At 39.5% G+C, this 20132-nt stretch overlaps 1 protein-coding gene across 4 annotated transcripts in view; it reads left to right on the top strand.

The window, feature by feature from the left end:
- The first annotated feature begins 7546 nt into the window (after positions 1–7546).
- The window catches only part of pax5 (paired box 5), a 47107-nt gene continuing 34521 nt past the window's right edge, over positions 7547–20132 (top strand). For 2 of the 4 annotated variants that reach the window (XM_044028923.1, XM_044028921.1), the window contains exon 1: positions 7547–7671. In XM_044028923.1, the coding sequence (XP_043884858.1) occupies positions 7626–7671 (46 nt within the window). In that variant the 5' untranslated portion in view covers positions 7547–7625. Of the gene's footprint in view, positions 7672–12932; positions 14074–20132 lie in introns of those variants that run through there. The other 2 variants (XM_044028924.1, XM_044028922.1) reach the window with 1 other exon arrangement.

The raw sequence follows: 20132 nt of genomic DNA, 5'->3' as shown, positions 1-20132 counted from the left end.
ACAAACTACTTCCGGGTTTGCCTGAGAGAAATGGTTGGTCGATCATAACGTTTCACTTCGTGATGGTACAGACTGGTACAAGGCAGGCAGTATCGTCAGTGACTCACAGACAGCATATAATTACGTCAGGATATTCGTAGATTTGACGTGTTGATTTCAAGGCTGTGCTGGTTTTGTATGTTTTAGGAAATCCCAAGCAGAAATTGAGGAAATTCATTCAAGAAATAAACACATATAACGTCAATTGAAATATGAAAGAATATTCCCTTTTTCTTTTTTTTAAAGTTATGTTTTATTTATTGTTTTGGGGCCATAAAACTATTTATTAGAAACACCACTATCACTATCACACTATTTCCAGTCTGGTCATGAGGCGGCCGGTAATGTGGAAAAAAAAGTTCAACAATATGGGATGAGCTTAAAATCATTTCACAATATTCCATCACAATAACGCAGTAGCAATATTCATGATGATATTTCACAGTATAAGCATTTGTTGTGATATGGAATGTTTCACAGAAAACACACATTTATGATACAAATTTAGATCAAAAATTACATAACATATGGACAACACTAAATATGCTCATATATAATTTTAAATTGTGATTCATATAACCATAGCTATTCACTCACTCATTCATCTTCTACCTTTTTATCCTCCACATGAGGGTCGTGGGTACATCATGGACAAGGTCACCAGTCCACCACATGGATACATAGATACAAACAACCATCCACTCTCACATTCACATCTATGGTCAATTTTGAGTGTCCAATTTGTCTAATCCCCAAATCTGAATGTTTCTGCATTTTTTAGAGTGAATCTATGCATAGTCACCACATATACCGTGCTGTACATGTAATTTTAACATTATTTTCTTGTGTTAATCGACTATAGTCTATTGATTTGCTGGAGTTCCGCTTTTCCCACTTCCTCTGTTAAATTCTGAACTCTTTTTACTCTGCTGCTTGAAGACAAAATGTCATTATTGGCATGGAATTGTAAACTGGACTTCTTTACATCCCATGCTGCAGATAAAAGATACAGCAGGACCTTATACTGTTTTTCACCACACGGACTATTGTCAGTCTGATGGATGCTCGGCATTTTCACCTTTCTCATTGAAGCACAAATATTAGTTATGAAATGTCAGAATATGTGTGTGTGTGTGTGAGTTTATACATGCATGTCTGAGTGACTTGTATAGACCTTCAGGCCTGCACTATTATTACATGTTGATGGGAATGTAAATCTATATGTAAATGTAATTCAACAGACTAGCTATCGCCATCAGTCATATTTATAACACATAGAATAGAGCAAAAATTGTGCCATAGTGGCTCTCCTGCAGACTGTGTAACATTAACATCCATCTTTTCCTCCCCTCCATATCATGAGAATAATTGTGGGCTCTGTATAACCAACTATTGGTATTGCCTTTGTAATAATAGTGAGTGAATGGCGTTTTGATAGGGAATCAGGGAGTGAATGCCATCTGATTCCAGAGGTTTCTCCATGCGTGTCAACACAGGAAAGGCCATCACAGAGTTGGATTGTTTCCTTCCAAAGGTTAGGCTGCACCTCATGTCTCAGCACTATCACTTCTTTTTGACCATGTATGCATCTGAAACACATACACACTTGATCTCCTGCATCGGTTTTGTTTTTGGAAAGTGCATATGGCCCCCCCACCCCATATCTCTCTCTAAATTGGATGCAGGTTTGGGATGCCTCAATGCCTCAGTGAAATTGTGATGTGGCTGCCTGATTTTGGGTTCCATGCATTTGCCAGTATTTACTATTATTATTTTAAAAATGGTGTATGAGCCTGAATGAATGGAGGCATCTGGTTCAGCGGTTCATCTCAAGAGCGTCCAGACCAGTGGTGTGTTGAAGATGGATGGACTGTCCAGGACAGGGATTTAAAGACCTCCGATTTCCAATCACTCATTCCAAAGGGATGGTTCTGCCTGATGAATGCTCTTTATTGAAGAGTAGGAGTTAAAAGAAGCATGTCATTGCTCTCATTTGATGGTGGTTGTATGTGCTGTGGTAGCTCCTACTGATCATCTGGTACCAGATGCTGCAGCTACTACTGCGATGGAGTGTTTTATCAAAAGAGGATTCCTGTCAGCTGCTCTGGCATATTGGCAATATTCTGCAAATGATGACAGAAAATCTTTTCTGAAGACTAAAAACAAAACTTGATTGGTGTCTATTTATTGTTTCTATTTTGACACACTGCACGTTTGATTTTGGGAAAGTTCATGCTTTGTGTTTATATACATTGTGTTGAATGTATAAAATCAATAAAGATATGTTTTACATCATTATTAGGTCGACTTAAATTCAGCCAAAGTAACAAAACACTGATGTTTGTTTTCCTTTCTTTATTTCTTTGCAGAAAAAATTCAGAATAAAATGTTGTATTGACTCATCGTCATGGATTCGATTGAGGTGCAAATTAAGAAATGAGAATAAGAAATTGTCAAAACACAAAATTACACAGTGACTATTTGGATTATTCACAATTTGCTTGTTAAATTGTGACATTTTCAATTGTGATGGATGAATGTCTGTCTGTCCACGGACATGTCGACTGCTCTGGATAGGCGACTCCCTCCATTTATTTTTAAGTCTAAAACTGCACTGACTGCTACCATGGTTACCATATTTTCTATCAGACTGAGAAAAACAATGAGATTTTTGAAGACCAAGTAATTGAGAAAAGAGTCAAGTACACAATACAATACATGAAACATTTAAATAAAAGTTAATTGAAATGGCTGTTGTGTCTGAGTGTTAGAAAAAACAAAACACTTCTAACATCTGGTCAGATGTTGATTCCATGGTTGCACCAGCATGTTTCAGTCCTGTTACAGGAGGTCTGCTTCACTTTCTGTTGTTGGTGCAGGTTTCCCTTTTTTACTGTACGTATGTAAATATAACCAGGCACCCAGTATCAAAGCAGCCAGGCAGGAGGAATTCCCTCTAAAGAGAAGAAGAAGAAGAAGAAGAAAAAGGCGACTTTCCCTGGATCAGCGCTTCTGAACAAAAATAGCTCCCATGCAATATCCATATGGGGCCCTCTGCACCGGAGCACTTCACATATACAGGATACACGGCATCAGTATTTTCTCTGCACCACACACGACTCTGTCAAATCTCCTCAGTCAAAGTTTCCAGTCAGTGTAGCATCTTAGCATAGACGTTAGATGTTGCATCATGAAACACTGAGGTTTACTAGATTCTGGAGATAATATGCTAAATAGAGCATATACTACTCTGTGGCAAAGCTCAGCAGAAAACATGATAAAATACTGTTAAAAGAGGAGGATGATTTGTCCAAATGAAATGGGAACAGCTTTCTTACACCAATTGCTTTAATATGATTTATCATACAATGCATTTTTTTTCTCTTTTTATTCCTTTAGCCTTTCACAGAGTCTACACTTCAGAACCATGTCATTAAACATCAGGCCTTAGAACCCATGAGCCAAGGAAAATGAGGGATTGCAATTTAATTCTTAAATCTTATGTCTAATATTAATGAAAATGATTCAGAAAGATCAAGACTGTTGAATTGTCCTTGTATATTTTCTGCAAGATACAGGCCTTTTAAAAGATAAGTACTGATTCATTTAAAGTGCAATAAACAAACAAATATCAAATATCATAAGAAATGGAATTGTCTTACAATCTAAATGAGCTGAAAGCTTAGATTCAAGCCATGTTCACCAGTGATGAGAAGCCTCTGGTATATTCTGTCAGGCCTAGTTCGTTTATAATCCGTAGATTACAAATTACATTACACACAGACAAAAACAGTCTCTGTAGGTATGTGATCAAGAATCAGACAAGAGAAAACTAGTACAAGAGAACAAGCCTAATAACACTTTTTCAGACTGGACCGAGTGACTTGTGTCTTTGGGGATTAAAACACACACACACACACACACACGATAACACAACACCTCTTTCTCAGCTGCAAGTATAAAACCACATTGACAGGAGCCTTGTCCACACTTGTTGAATTGTCACGCTGAAATGTTTACCTTTACATACAAATAGCCTGATGTCATGTTGTGTCACATAACGTTTCATGGACAAATAATATGTCCCATTTCTCAGTCCGCCCTGCGGCTCTTAAGCCCCCTTCGAGCCTCTATAGCCCCTGTAACACCCAGGCACCATGGCTGTAGAAAGGGAACCTTGTATCTCCATAGTGAAGCCTGAGATTTAAATCCCAGGCATACAGTGGTACAAGCTATGAACACTGCGGCTCTGAGTATTTTAAAGACAGCAAAGCAAGTGCTTTCTATCTTAGTGTACAGAAATATGACACGTAAAAAAGGGAGTGTGAATTTTTCAGAACAAATTAGTTAGTAAGGGCCATTAAATCACTTTGGATGCAAACTGGACAGCAGACAGAAGAGCACCAAAGGAGCAAAAGTGAGTATTGCAAAGCTTTTCATTTTGGAACAAATGTTCTGTGAATCTAAGTTTAATCACAACCAACACATGCTACTTTTTCAGCCAAAGCCTTGGACAGTGTTCATATACTGTAAAATATATGCAATATTTCATAATAAAGGAAGTATCAGGAGGTATTGTATTATATCATTTTGGTGCACTTTTTCTTCTACTGCTCATTCTTAGTCCTCCTGACTTTAATTTGGGGAGAAGATGAGATATAAATACGTGGTCTTGTGATCCTTTAACTCCCCTCATGTATCTGCACAAATACATTGATGTGGAACCCATAGCTTTGTCTCTCCCTTCCGTTTGTACTTCATGCAAATGTTGTTTTTGAAAAGCAAAGGCCCCACAGAGACAGTCTCCTCCTGTGTTTACGTGTTTACTTATTGTTCTAATCGGCCCTTTAGTTCTTCTGTCACTCGCTTATAATGCGATTCTTTCCGGTTCCGCTCGGTCAGAACACGGGTCACCGATACAACCACACTCTCCCCCATCACATTAATTACATTAATTAGCACGCGGCTGAAAAACAAACAAGTGATAATTAATATTTAAACTATGGCGAATTCTTTGAAAACATCCACAGGGCAATAAATACAATTTGAAACTACAGAAGCGTGTTATTGAATATAAATAATAATAAAAAAATAATAATGATGATGATGCATTGACCAGGGTAGCAAAAAGAATTCTATTCTATTCTACACTTAAAATCAACAGACACACTAAGTACATCGTATAAAATGTGATTGAAATGTATATTTATTTAAACAAAAATGTGATAATAAATAATGATAATAATAATAATAAGAAGAATACAAGCATGATTTTTTTACGTTTACTTTTACAATAAAGTGACAGTTTCCAGGTGAGTTTTTTTTATGTTCAAACAGTGTCCATTTCGTGTCTTTGAAATTGACATTTTAATTGTCACTAACTGTCCAATCTTTCTATAACTCATATGGGGGGAGAAAAAAAAACAAATTAAAACTTTTCTTCAGAATATAATAACTTCGTGCTGAATAGCAGATAATTGCACAATCTTCCCTGCGAGGTCACATGTGTTATAGGCCATGCACTGAATAACCGCCCATGCATACAGATTCAGCTTTTGGGCCTATATAATACGTAAAGATAAGGACGAGGATGACGCGCGTCTGCAGGAGGTTTCAAGATCCTGAAGCCACGAGAGAGACAAGAGTCTTTTAAAAACATGGTTCAATACAAGAAGATACAAAAGAAAAAGTGTGAGCCAGCAATCTAATAATGTAGGCTTCAGATTTTATGTTAGAGTTGACAATTTATAGCCCTGCCCTTTCATTCTAATGTAAAATTCAGCTTAACTTCCTCCTGCTCTAAGTTCAAGCATAAATTATAATTTTTGCTGAGAAGAGTCTAAAATTGATTCATCTTCATGGGCTGCACGCCAGGGTTTGCTTTTTTTTTCTTTTTCTTTCCCGCCATCTCACAGGAAACATGAGAATTTATGTTTTGATGTTATGGGCGCGAGCCGAAGGTCAGGGTCGAATAGTGTTGCAGCGCGAGGCGACAAGGAGAGCAAAATGGGTCGCTGTCTCGCGCTTTGTTCCGCACTCAATTGTCTCGAGGCTGCGCGTGAACCCGGAGACCCGCAGCTGTCTGGAGGACAGGAGTGAGAAGTTACACACCGAGAGATGAGACACAACCACTGAAATACAACAAGAACAATAATTATTAGTATAACAATAATGAGATTTTCTTTTACCGTGGTCATTAGTGGTCATTATGTCCACGTACCTCTGCAATATTTACATTTCAAATACTTTATCCGTGTCTACATTTTATGACGCAGAGTCAGATATTTTATCTCACATCCTTCACTTCCGGTCTTTCTGACATCTAAGTTAACGCTTTCATGATAAACTATAGTGATTTTTTTACTCTAAAACAAATAATCCATGCATTTTCATTTACTTTAATCCCTTGTCCTTAGCCATTTTTATTCTTATTGACGTCATCTCATATTTACAACAGACAGCATGTTCGGTTTCATTTCTTTGGGGAAAGGGTGATTATTAAAATGTGTTCTATTATATGGTTATTTAAATCAAAACTATACATTTTTTAATTAGATACAGAAGAAATCCCAATTCTTTCTTTAAATATGAAGTCAAGTTATAACGCACTTGTATGCTTGTTATGCGCCAATGACACCAGAACAAATTCCTTGTATGTGCAAATCGTACTTGGGGCGACTGGGTGTGTACAACCAGAGCTGAGCTTCGGAACTATCCGTTTTGTAGCAAGCACTCAGCTCTTGTTAGGAGGAGCAAGGCTGCGTTCACCAACTGAAACTGTGCACCTGCTCCATAGAGTTTCACTCTGTGCGTAATGCGTAAAGCGTGCCGTGCGCGCCCATTGTGGGCTGCCGGAGGAGGAAAAGTTTGAAGAAACTTTGTCAAAGTTAATACAAAAAATACACTAAACTTTAATTCACTTAGCAGCCAACTAAGACCCTGCACTGACATTTGGCACATTACGCACTGACCTGCACAGATATATACTGGGTGTTTCCCATGCAGAGGAAACGAATCCAGCATAAAACAGTGGGGGGATAAAGGGGGGAGAGGGGGAGTAAAGGAGAAAGACACAGAGAGGGAGATTGGGGCGGGAAAGTTTAGTAAAGTGGAACTTGGGAACAGATGCGAGTGAATGGGGCGCGGCCCTGCAGAGAAACGTGGAGGTCGCATCTTGTGTATGTGCGTGCGCGTGTGTTGCCGCGCGCACTGCGTTTGTGTGTACGTGCAGCTCGTGCATGCAGGAAGAGGACATGGACATGAGCGCACATTGAGAGCGCGGCTCTTTTTTTTTTCCTTTTTTTTTTTACTTGGTGTGATCATTTCACGCTTCCCCCCGAAGCCTTTTTTCCACCTAAAGCGTTTAGTTGCAGCTGAGTGAGCACTTGCAGGGAGCGCGAGAGAGAGCGGAAGGGTCGAATTATTTCAACCTACAACTCGCCCCAAAAGTACTGTAGGACGAAAGGAAAAAAAGAGAGGGGGTAGAGAGATAGAGGGAGAGAGAGAGCGAGGGGGGAGACTGAAAAGTTTTTGTTCTTTTCCTTTTTTTTCTTCCTCTATCGTCTCCCCCTGTTAACGGACTTAGCATGGACCAGGGGCCCAAGAGTCCTGCACTGCGGCTGGGAAGAGCAGGTAAGGTCGCATCGGCTCACTTCTACTTCCTTTCTCTTTGGTTATCACTTGTTTTTGTTTGTTTTTAACAAAAAACAACAAACAATTTGTTTGAGAAACTTTTGCAATTCTTGTGGAAGTTATTTATGCAAGTGGAAAGTCTGTTCTTAAACTTTTTTTTACATTACTTTTGTTTTGTTTTGTTTACTATTTGTAACTGGCGAGTAAATGTTGAATTCTAAGTTTGGTGAAACTTTTGGATCCAGGATGACATATTGTCTGCTCTGTTGATGGAAACTTTTAGTGGTGTTTTATGATTTAGACTTAATGAGCTCTTTGGAATATTTATGAAAGTTTTAGATTTTAATTCTGGTCATTTGGAGACTTTAGGGGATTTTAAAGCACATTTCCGTGTGCCAGAATTTATTGTTCTGGGTCGGCTTCACGTGCTGCTTCATCTGCTCTGTGCTTCACCTTTGGCGCTTATAATGAAAATGTGAGTTTGTGCAGCATTGTGATGTTGTGTCTGTGAGTCTGTGTGTGCGTCATAAGGCCTCATGTTACATACTTGTAAATTATATTTCAGTCAAAATGACCTAAATATAGCAAACTCCTTCTGAGAGCCCATGTGAGGTGACGAGCAGCTGGACGATTTTCTGCTTTCTTGACTGAGAATTTTAAGTTAAAGTTACTCCCCAAATATGTTCTCGCACTGAAAACGCCTGAGCTCTTTAAGCAACAGGTTCTTCTCCTATAGGCCTTTTCCCGCAAAACAGCGGGGTCATGTGCAGCAGTGGATCAGGCCATCGACCTCGTTATGGCACCCAATGGATATCACATCATTTCATATCGCTGCCCGCTGAGTCTGCATTGATAAAACGTCGTGTGTCATTAGGGAAATGTGTACAGAACACGTGGCTCTGATAAAAGCCTCGCAAAGCAACACATCCCCCCTTTTTTGTTTGTTACTAAGACACGTTATAGATGTTTGAGGGGATACTTCATTCACGGTTCTAAATAGTCACTTGAATTCATAAACACATGAAATAAATTAAGCCGTGAATGCAATCCATTGTCCACCCAAAATAAATAAATTAGCGTGCACCAGGTCATCCCATCTGTAAGACAAACATTACCTTATGGACCGAGCTTTATACCTTTTAATAAAAGACGAAAGCTACGGGATTTGTAGCAATTGGATAATAACGGTTTTTAACCACTGAGGAAATCAGAGTTTAAAGGAGGGGCCTCCTCCGAGGACCTGTTAAGTCCATGGGGCCCAGGGCCTACTACACCTACAGCCGCTCCATTTCTCCCTCACTTTAAATTACGTGCCGGGGATACAAAGCAGACTCTGTGAGAATGAATGTGGATCTAACGAGAACTCCTCTCTTCTCTTACCGCTCTGCAGGTTGGTCGTGCGTAAAAGCGCGTAAACAGGTTCTTAAGCCGGACTGTCGTATGTGAGGACGAGTGCCTGACAATAAATATCATTTTACTATCAAGAAAAAATACGTTTCTCTACGTCTTACACGAAAAATACATTATCTTTAAAGTAGGATTGTTTTAGTAAATATTATCCCCGGTGTACCACTTTAAATGTGTGATAGCAATACAAATCAAAATGACCAAATATACTTTTATATTTTTTGTGAGTGCATCTATTTAACTGATTGAAATGATTAGGACTACTCGTTAAAATATCATACCCTCATTAAGTTATTAAGTTTTCAAAGTATTGGAGTCAGGGTGGAGGAAGAGGTGAAGATGGTATTTACTCTCAGAAAACAGAAAAAGAACAATGTGTGATATTGGTTACGTCAAGTCAAGTTACATTAAGAACAAATGAGGTGTATACAAATGGCAACCTTGTGGTTAGTACAGATAGGGAAGATTCAGTCAGTAGATGTTTTTAAAAAACAACAACATCCGTCTGCGTGCTTTTCAAATTCAAACAGCACGCTATAACATGTTAAACAACCTTCTCAGGTTTCGTAGAGTTGAGTTAACTTTTCGTTAACCATCCTGGAATACGTGTTTCATATTCCCCCTCACGATTAAACCAAAAACCCTTCTGCATTAATAACAGATAACAGGTTAGAGAGAGAGAGAGAGAGAGGGAGGTGACCTCACATGGCACACACTTTCATTTTGACCTCAACAGGCCCTTCACGTAGGCCATGTCCTGATAATATGAGCATCATCATCATCCTCATCATCAGGACCTTGTGCTCGTCTGACAGATGACAGACTGCTCTTTAGTCGCATTATCTCTGCACCAAATGGTTACAAATGTGTGTGTATTTGATTGGTGCAGTGAGTGGAAGCAGCCGCAGCAGCAGTCAGTGTCATTTACCTGCTCGGTACAGCTGACTTCCACCAGCACCAGCACGGTTCATGTTCCAGTTTGTTTGTTTGTTTACTTATGTATGTATTTATTTATTTATTTATTAGTCCTGACTTTTTATATTTCATGAGCAAACAGAAAACTTAAGAAGAGATACGAGAGCAAATTCTCATTATGTTTACAGTCAGCGGGCGTGTAATAAACGAGCTGGTGGAGTTAACATGCGCTATTAATTTTTCATTGCTTTTTTTTTTCGTTTCGAGGCTCGCGCGCAAAAAAAAAGCAAAAGGGCAAAAAGGCAAAGAGGGAGAAGGAAGGAAAGATGGAGCACTCCTCCAGTAAAACAAAAACAAAAGTGCTTCCAATTTGCCTCCAAATGATTATCACGAGCCAAACACACTCTTACTGTTTTAAAAAGTAAAAACACACCCTCCCCTCCTCTCCTTCCTCCTCCTCCTCCTCCTCTCCCTCCTTCCTCCCATTTCCAGGCTGCACTGGAGAGGTAATGAAATATGGTAATGGTTTTGAGCCCAGGATTAAAGTCGTCCTACCCTGATGGAAGTTTTCCCTCAAAATTTCAACCCTAAAGCAACAACAATTTGTATACATGATTGATTGTGTTTGGATTTTCTTTTAATTGCTTATGTATTTAATTTGCAAATCAAGGAGATGAGGGCGACGACTGCAATTTACTTGAGATGCGCTCGCGTCTACATCTCAATAAATAACAGCAGAGTGTGGCTGCAATAAAAACGCACACAAAAGCAACCAAATATTATAAATATTATATGGCTGTGGTTTTGATTTGGGGCCCTTGTTTTTAGAGCTCAATTGCCAGTTTGCAAATGTATTTATTTATTTATCGAAAAAAGAAGAAAAACGAAAATAAGCAGTTTTAGCTGGGTTTTAAAAAACAAGCAAAAAAACCAACAATTTTTGTCTCACCTATTTATTGGGCTCCTTTTGATTGGTGTGGCCTTCACGTAGGCCTATGGTGTTTTTGTACACCCCACAAGTCTATACTGTATCCCCAAGTCTCTGTTTATTTTGTCTTTTTTTAATAGAAACAAAAATCAATCTGTTTCGTTGTCATTCCGATTCGTATGAAGCCTGAGACTCATGCATACTCAAGAAACAGATGTGAAATATGAATGAGGATTAGTGTGGATGCTTGGAGGTGTACTTTACTGTCAGTGGATTAAAGAGCGGGGGCCGTGGAATCAATGAAGACTCACGAAGCCATATTTAGTGTTGAAGATCGTGCGTTAGAGGAAAAATAGAGAGGCTCATTATTTAGCAACCAGGATCTTTAGTGGGTGATGCCGTGAACACGTTTCCCTGCGCCTCTGAGCTTCAGCTGAGAACACGAGGCTCATGCAGCTCAAAAAAAGGTGTTGGTGGTAAAGTTTCTTACATTGTGCTCTTGTGTGTCTATCTGTGTGCACGTGCGTGTGCGCATGGACACGCTGCCTAAGGTTGAACGCCCTCTCGTGGTGGCTCCAGCAAACACCCACACGAAGAGAGCACAACTCGAAACGTTCCAGTTTCCTGTAAATATATATATTTTTAAAAATAAAGTAGTAAAGCTGCTAAGTGGGTGAGGACAACCAGAAACATGTGTTTGAATTTGAAGATCTTTTTTTTTTTGCACAATGAGCCATAGTCTATGGTCAGGGGGGTGGAGCGAGCAGTGTTCACCCTGAGAGGAAATCGGGAATCTGAGCTACATTAAATAAATAAATAAAATTAAACAAGCTCAATAATGTCATACATTGACCTTTCGGGATCAGATGGATTGCCTTGAGGTACGTGTGCGTCAGAATAAGGAAAATGTGGTCATTTTGTTTGTTGTTTATTAGTGTGACACACTACACATCAGCGTGGTGTGACTGAGTGTGAATCACGTCTATGTTTGACTCTTACTGTCTGAGGATGCGCAGGGTAAACACAGAGGAACAAAAATGATTAAATGTCTAGAAACAGGAAGAAGGGAAATAACACTTTTTTTAATTTGGCTCATGCTTTAGGCTATTTGTGTGGTTAATATTGCAGGGGCGAGGCTCAGATATGCCCTCTCAAATCAGGTGGGACGACACATGTATTGAATCCCCCCCCCTCTCAGTTTGGAGTGTAAATGCGGAGCTCGCCAATTGCATTTCATTAAAAAAACGACATCAGTTCGGATCCGCAATCAATTAGGTAATGAGTGAGAATGCATGTTTCATGTGTTTTTTCTCGCTTCTCCCCAAAGCTAAAGATTCATAACACTGTGCTGATGTGAGATAGAGGAGAATTATGCAGCGGGGCCAGTTGTTGACAGCTCTCACTCCTGCAGGCCCTCAAACATGATAACACAATATAAACACTGTGTCTCTGAGGTGACAATTGAACTGTAATGCCTTTCACCAAAACGTTTAGTTTAATTTTAACCTTTGATACATGAAGAAAATATCTTTTTTTTTTAAGTTATTGAGCATTTCTCATTTAGAAAAAAATCCTTGCTGCAACTAAGCCTCATTTTTTTAGTAAGAGTCGATTAATTATCCATTTAATATTGACATGAATAATGAGCGCAAATTGGTATAAAGGCATTAGGTTTTTTTTTTTACTCAGTTAATTGAAATTAAACATCGACTCCCGGAGCCCTGGTCGCAGCAGAGCGCCTCCCGATTGGTGGACGGACAATGCATACGGGGCGTTATTGGCCCACGGGATTCGCATCAGCCAATCACCTTCTTTCCCCGCCCGATCCTGGCTGGGGCCGGTGATGACGTGGAGGCAGCGCTCGCGTCCTGATTGGCTGTCTCTGCTGTGAGTGACGGGCAGCTGGCCGGCGCGTGGAGCTTAGCTTTCCAGGGGGTTGGGAGCGCGGGCGCTGTCCGCACGAGAGCAGGTCCTGAAACGCGGCGTGCGCCACCGTGGACTCAGGGCGCAGGCTGCTGTACTCTGTGTAGTTAAAACAAATAAAAATAAGAAGCCATTTCACGTGAAATATTACACCAGTGTTGGCGTTTACGGGCGTAACCGCAGGAGAAAGTCAGCTCTGAAATCGGACAGGACTCTTTCCTTTTTCCAGCACCGAAAAATTCGTCTCCAAACTCCCCGCAGACACCGGGAGATCTGTGCGTGTGTGCAGCGAGTCCCGGTCAACGCAAACGGAGAGACACGAGAGTGGGAGACCAACAGCGTCCAGGAGAACAACTCTCTACTCAGCCTCTGTAGCTGTTTTATTCTCCTCCATCTGCGTAAACTTCCCCTCCCCATATTTCTTTTTCTTTTCTTTTCTTTTCTTCTCTTCTCTGCACGGTGGATATGAGACTTCAGGATGTGAGCGCAACCTCGCTTTACTGATGGGATATTTAAGTGTCACTGTGAAAGCAGCTACCGCGGACGATGCGCACACTTGACCTATAGGAGACAAAAAGAACACCTGAACAAGGATCTGTAATGACTTTTTTTGCTGTTTAAATTTGGCATTTTTTCTACTATTTTTGTGTGTTTTTTTAAAAATCTATTTTTACAGACTCAAAGGAGAAACTTCTGCCCCAGCGCAGTTCAGAGGTCACAATCAGCGGACCGAAGAGGAGGAGGAGGAGGAAGAGAGAGAGGGGGAAACTATATTTTTTTTACTGGCGAACATTTTTTTTTGGTCAAAGTAAATTGTTTTAATGCGTGGACTGACGTGCAGCTGAAGGAATGAGCTCCGTCTCTGCTGTGTCTTCCCTCCTCTGGTTGAGTGGACGCCAGGACAGAGCAGCTGGGGTGTCCCGTCCACAGGAGGAGGAGGAGGGAGCCCGTCACTGATGCACACTTGTTTCTTTTGTGCGCACAAACAAAATCTAGTTCGAGATAAACCAGCCTCAAAATCAGTCTGAGCTATTATTTTTTTTTTTATTATTATATTTAATTCATCGAATTATCTAATTGATACATTCGAAGTGGGGACCATAACGGAGGTCACGCTCTGCCGCGTGAAGCGCGGGAGCCCTGTGGTATTTTTCATATCGTAGAGTTCTTCGGCCTCACTTTACTCATGGAGATTCACTGTAAACACGACCCGTTTGCGGCAATGCACAGTAAGTTCATACTTTTATTATTATCTCACCGAATCTGCATGTTCCCACTTGTCCTCAACTGAACCAAACCCCCAGACTTATAATATTCTCACACACACACACACACACACACACACTGAAAACATCCCTCATTTTAAACTGGTTTTAATTATTTATTGATTGCACTCATCTGTTGAAACATTAAATAAAGTAAGTGTGCAACAGTGGTGGAATAATAATGCACCTTTTAATGTAACATTTGTTCAATCAAAATCCTGCTATTTATTAAAAAAAATTCGTTGTCAATCAATTTTTTTCATAAATGTTCTCGTGGATATGTTGGACATGACACACAGAATGAGGCCTAATTTATCTTTCTGTTTTTCGATTTATTGTTTATCAATATAACTGATGTTGCTATATATCGCCTCTTGTATTGTGCACTTGTTTAATTAAAGGGCGCGTGAATGTGCACATAGATCACAGTGATAGCTCGTGGAGTCATGGAGCTGGATATTTTGGAAACGAATGTGACAGCGTTGTGTTCGTTGTTGCTGCTGCTGCGTCTTTTTCTTTGGAAGGAAGAGGAGGCGCAGAGGTCAGAGAGAGAGAGAGAGAGAGACAGAGAGAGAGAGAGAGAGAGAGAGAAAGAGGGAGGTTAACAAAGCATGACGAAAAGCTGAACTTGATCCACACACACAGTGGCAGTGTGTTCCACAGACAGAGCACAGGTGCATGAGCGGATCCGCTCAGGTCTGATCATAATGAAAGTGTGGTCTCCTCTCTGTCTCTCAGAGCTCACACAGGTTCAGGTTCAGTCTCACAGCGTGTGTCTGCAGCAGCATCGGTGTCCTGCTCAAGGACACGTCAGCAGAGCAGGTGCTGTGCAGGCGCGGAGACACTTGGTCACTCAGTCGTGACACAGCGGGCCGTGATTTTTTTCCCTCCCCAAGTTCAGTTTTGCGCGAATACCACTTGTCTCCCTTTTGGTAAAATTCTTTAGATATTATACATATTTTTGATATTTTACAATATTATAGATACAAAGCTGCAATTGAACTACATTCCCTCAGTGCATGTCTGCAAGTCCAGTTAAAAAAGGATGGCTCTAAATTAACAAGCTGTTTTTACATATTATTTTTTAAACGAACACCCAATGGTATCGATATAAAAAAAGGCATCTCAGTGTGGAACTAAACAGTTTGTCATTTATTACACTTTAGTCCCGGAGGAAACCCGTGTTATAATGTGACTGACTGAGATTCCCACGGTGCGTTATCCTGCGGGATTTTAAAAGAAGAAGAAGAAAAAAAGACAGCTTGAGATTCAAAAGCTAGAACGAATCACGTTTCCTCTTCGCCACCGTTTCACCAAAGCCAATGATCCACGGCTCTGACGTTTCGCAGCGCAGCTAAAGTTATATATGTCAGAGCCCGGGGACGCTTTAAAACGATTACACCCGGGAAATGTCAAGACTCTCTCTCTGTGTATGTGTGTGTGTGTGTGTGTGTGTGAGAGAGAGAGAGAGAGAGCGAGCACATGCATCCACACTCGCCCAACAGTTCAGTCCATCCCTCTCTCTCTTTATTCATTAAGTGCCTGAACTTCACAGCGTTTTTGAAGTGTGTGTGTGTGTGTGTGTGTGTGAGAGAGAGAGAGAGGGGGAGAGGGAGAGATAGAGATAGAGATAGAGAGAGAGACGGAGAAACTTTAAAGTTTAAAAAAGGTTCGTCTTCACAATGAAAATCAGTACACTGCGTGTGTATTACTAAACTTTATTTATTTCGCCTGTTTCAGTTATTGAAGATTTAAAATTATATGGATATATGTGCCGTGACATTTTAAGTTATTATTGTGTTATTATTATTATTATTATAATTATAATACAATACTGTTATGAGGCGGACAATGTTGACCAGCAGAGATGTTTTATTTAAAAGAAAATCTATACCATGTAATTGTGATGATAATGAGCTGAATTTCATAATCACGTATATTGTAATGGTAATAGTGGCATGCTGAATAATAAGTAGACGAGGCTGTGGCCACTCTCTCTCTCTATATATAGCCTATATATGTGTGTGTGTATATATATATATATATATACACATATATATATATATATATATATATATATATATATATATATATATATATATATGTATACATATATACCTTAGAGATAGACTCACAAGTTCGCTCAAAGAAAAGAGGGAGGGGAAAAAACTGAGTGGTAAAATTATATGAAATGTAAAAAATAATAATAAGAAAAAAACACAATAAAACTTTATTTTGAACTATATGGAAAAAGAATGCAAGTGAATAGAACAATCGCCTGAGGCAAATTCCGTTTTCTCCTTTTTCGTCTATATCATGCGTGTTTTTTAATAGATTTTTTTTTGCCTGGAAAACAGACTTTTTTACAAATTAATCGAAATCTGAATTATTTCACATTTCACGTCATACATATATTATATATATATATATACATATATATATATTTTCACACACACACTCACACACACACACACACTATAGGCATGTTCATGTTTAAAAACGCCTGGCTGACACATCTCAGAGATCTGTTCATTGTTTGCTCAAGGAAATGTGTTCATCTGTATTCTGGCCCGCACGATTCCAAACAGGGTTTTCGGCCAAAAGTAATCTCTACTTCGCTGTATTTATTTATTTATTAATATATATATATATATATATTTATTATTATTATTATTATTATTATTATTTTATTATTATTATTATTATTATTATTATTGTTGTTGTTATTATTTTTTTTTACAGAGGAAGAGTGTGAGAGAGAAAGGATGACGTTCTGTTGCGATTTCTTTGCTTTATTTTTGAGTCGTCAGGCCGTGATGAGGCAGATGAGGGCGGGGTGATGGTGGATGGTGGTGGTGGGGGGGGGGTTTCAGACATAGAGCCTAATGGACCTTATTTTCTGGATGGGGGAGCTCCAATATATTCTGCTTTATCTCTGTATTTTCTTTCCTCCCGGAAACAGTGAATCAATGAAACATTTAAGGAGGTGCTGGGCCTTTAAGTCAGCTCCTATAAAAGGGTAAATAAACAAAATGCAACAGTGATGCATAATGACGACTGCTCCTCGCTTTCAGTCCCTGACTGATTCACTTTCTCCAGGATGAAAGTGATACTGCTTGCACGTGCCAACACTCCTGCCCCTCCAGAGACTCATGGCCTTAAAAACTAAGACCCCAAAATTTGGCAAAATCTTTGCATCTAATTTGAAGCAAACCCTCCCTAATCTGGACAGTGGTCATTGGGTTTCTGGGAGCAGCACAGAGTGATGAATATATGAAGCTCCTCATCAAACTCAGTCTGGGAACATCCCACATTCTGCACAAAGTAAGGGACTATTTCCCCTTAACGGTCCAGTGTTTAAAATGTATGTGACTTTCTTTTGACGGAAATTGAAGATACAATAATTATACTCGTTACTTTATTACTTTACTATTGTACAATCACTCCAGAGTGAGCCTTTTATATATTGATATCAGGAGCTGGGTCAGCTCCACAGAGGCAGCCATTTGGGACCACCATGGTTTTACAGTAGCCCACAATGGACAAACTAAAACTATTTTGAGTTTTGAGTCTAACTGAAGGTTACATAGGTTCAACAACACCCTTTGAAGCTGCAATGTACACCTTCACCATAAAAGGTTGAACATTTACGGGCTCTTTTTGAACATTTCATTAACTTTCAATGGGAAAGAAAGTATTTCGACTAATATTATAGCTATAAAAATGTGGCATAGAGTCCTTCAAATGAGAAGTTAAACCACTTATTCTGAGATTAAAGCGACATAATGCATATACTTTTTTTTGTATTTGTATTTATCTGTATAGGCTTTGGAAAATAAAATTCAAACACATAATCCCCATAATAGCCTACCTCAAGAATAGTGAGAGCCCGGCTGTCTAATGCCAAGAGTAAACACACAGATAAGTAAATAAATAGTTATCTTGGGGTTTTTGTGGGTCACGAGTCATTCCGCTGCACCTCTTTACAAAGCAAGGCGTATTTCATGCCCTGGCCCAGATAGGAAGGGTGAAAGGAACCATTTCATTTACTCTTATCTGAGAAAGAGTGGGAGACAGAGGGAGCGAGAGAGTCTTCTCTGCAGATACCTGTGGTGAGGAGGACAGAGCACAGTAGGCCTCAACAAACGAAACGACCCCGAGAAAACATTCAGCAAAGCAGGCAGGAAATGTTTCGGGGAATAATAATAACACAGAGAGGAGGAAGGAATAATGCCCTTTTACAACCATACAGAGTTTTCACAGCAAGCAAAAGTGCGTGCTAAAGACTCAAACTTGTCCATGTAGGTCAGCACGTTCATTCTGTCTGAAAATGTCTGAATGAGTGAGTGAGAGTTTTCTCTTTGCATCTCAGAACTCAGTACAACACAGGATTTAATCACAGTAAAGCAACACGCTCACACACACCTGCCATCTGGCTGCAGAGCTTTGTTATACAAGTCCCATCACTTTTCTTTCTTTCTGATTATCTTTCAACTATAAACTTCATGTGAAACGTATAAAAAAAGCAGCCTACATTAGAAAAATGGGGTTTGGGATTAGACTGTAAAAACGTTTATGGAAAATGAAAAAAAAAAAACAGTGACGGCTAAAATTGACAGAATTTTGAACAGTGTACCCGTCAATATCAAGCGACTGATCTATTTATCAGTTGCATTTATTTTTAACGGACATTAATCAGCGTAAATGTGTTCATCATCACTGTTGCCCAAGACTTTTTTATATGAGGAACCCACTTTTTAAAGATGACAAATCATTGTGACCTAACTTACAAGTTAAATCATGGCAGAAGACATTTTTGTGCATGATACAGCATTTCTGATTAGGGAAATTGGACACTCTAAATTGACTGTAGGTTGATGGTTGTTTGCCTCCATGTGTCCCTGTGATGAACTGGTGACCATAGACCAGCACCCCCTGCGACCCTCATGTAGGAGAATAAAGCAGTATGAAGATGAATGGATGAATGTATAGATATAAGATTTCTGTCTATTTTTACTGTAGCACGCGATCCACCTGTGGGTTCTGACCCAGTCTCTCAGAGTTATTGATGATATGAAATATATTTAGATGGGACCAAATCAGAGTTCAGGTTACTGTGGCTTCTTGTTTATATCCAGTGAAGGAAAACCTTTTTTTGCATTTTGTGTGGTTGGTTTATTTGTTTTACTACAGGCACATGGAACACTTAAAAAAAAAAAATCCTCCAAGGTTCACTAAATGATAACAGCAAAAACAATGGTTAAAGCAGGGGCAATAAGGTCAACTATATTCTATTTCTATTCCCTAACGGTCAAACCCACTATTACAAACAATGTTTGCTTTCCACCTCCAACGCTTGTATATATCCATGTCTTTGAAAACCCACATCTCCAGTTTGTGAGGAGGGGAGCGCTCTGTTCAAATCAAAGCTGAGATTGTTGTGATGACACTACTCGTGATGTTTTCCACAGAATTTAAAAAGTTCACCTTGGCGCTATAGCTACCGCTGTTTTTACAAGCTGAGCAGTATTCCCTCATTAGAAGCGAAACAATCTTAAATACTGAGACAAATCTTTCATTTATTTAGTCACACTGGTCGTCTACAAAAAAGATCAATGCTTTTGTCACAACCAGTGTGATAATAGTCTTAGTCAGGTCGCTGTGGCATTGCATAAATGGATATGACTCCCCGACTGTGTGTGTGTGTGTGTTTCTGTCTTTCGTAAAAAAAGAAAAGAAAAAAGATTGCTTTTCAAATTGCCCTGTCTGCAGCAGACATCTGCATAATTTAAGTATCTTTTTTTATCTTTTAAACAAAATAAAGTATGATAAAAGCGGGGGGCACAGTGGCCTTTTGAAATAGCTTGGTTGCAGTCACAGAATGAGACACTCTAGACTTAACATTTCACATTTCTTTATCCTTCAGTATGTAGAGACCTGTTTATACAATATTGTGTGTGTGTGTGTGTGTCTTTATTTTAGGAACAGACAAACAGGTTTGGGGGACAGCTTGGCGTTTTAGG

The sequence above is a fragment of the Solea senegalensis genome, linkage group LG6 (genome assembly GCF_019176455.1).
Source record: "Solea senegalensis isolate Sse05_10M linkage group LG6, IFAPA_SoseM_1, whole genome shotgun sequence".
Classification (NCBI taxonomy): Eukaryota; Metazoa; Chordata; class Actinopteri; order Pleuronectiformes; family Soleidae; genus Solea; species Solea senegalensis.
The sequence above is the reverse complement of the archived record's forward strand: the minus strand, read 5'-3'. Positions and strand labels throughout refer to the sequence as shown.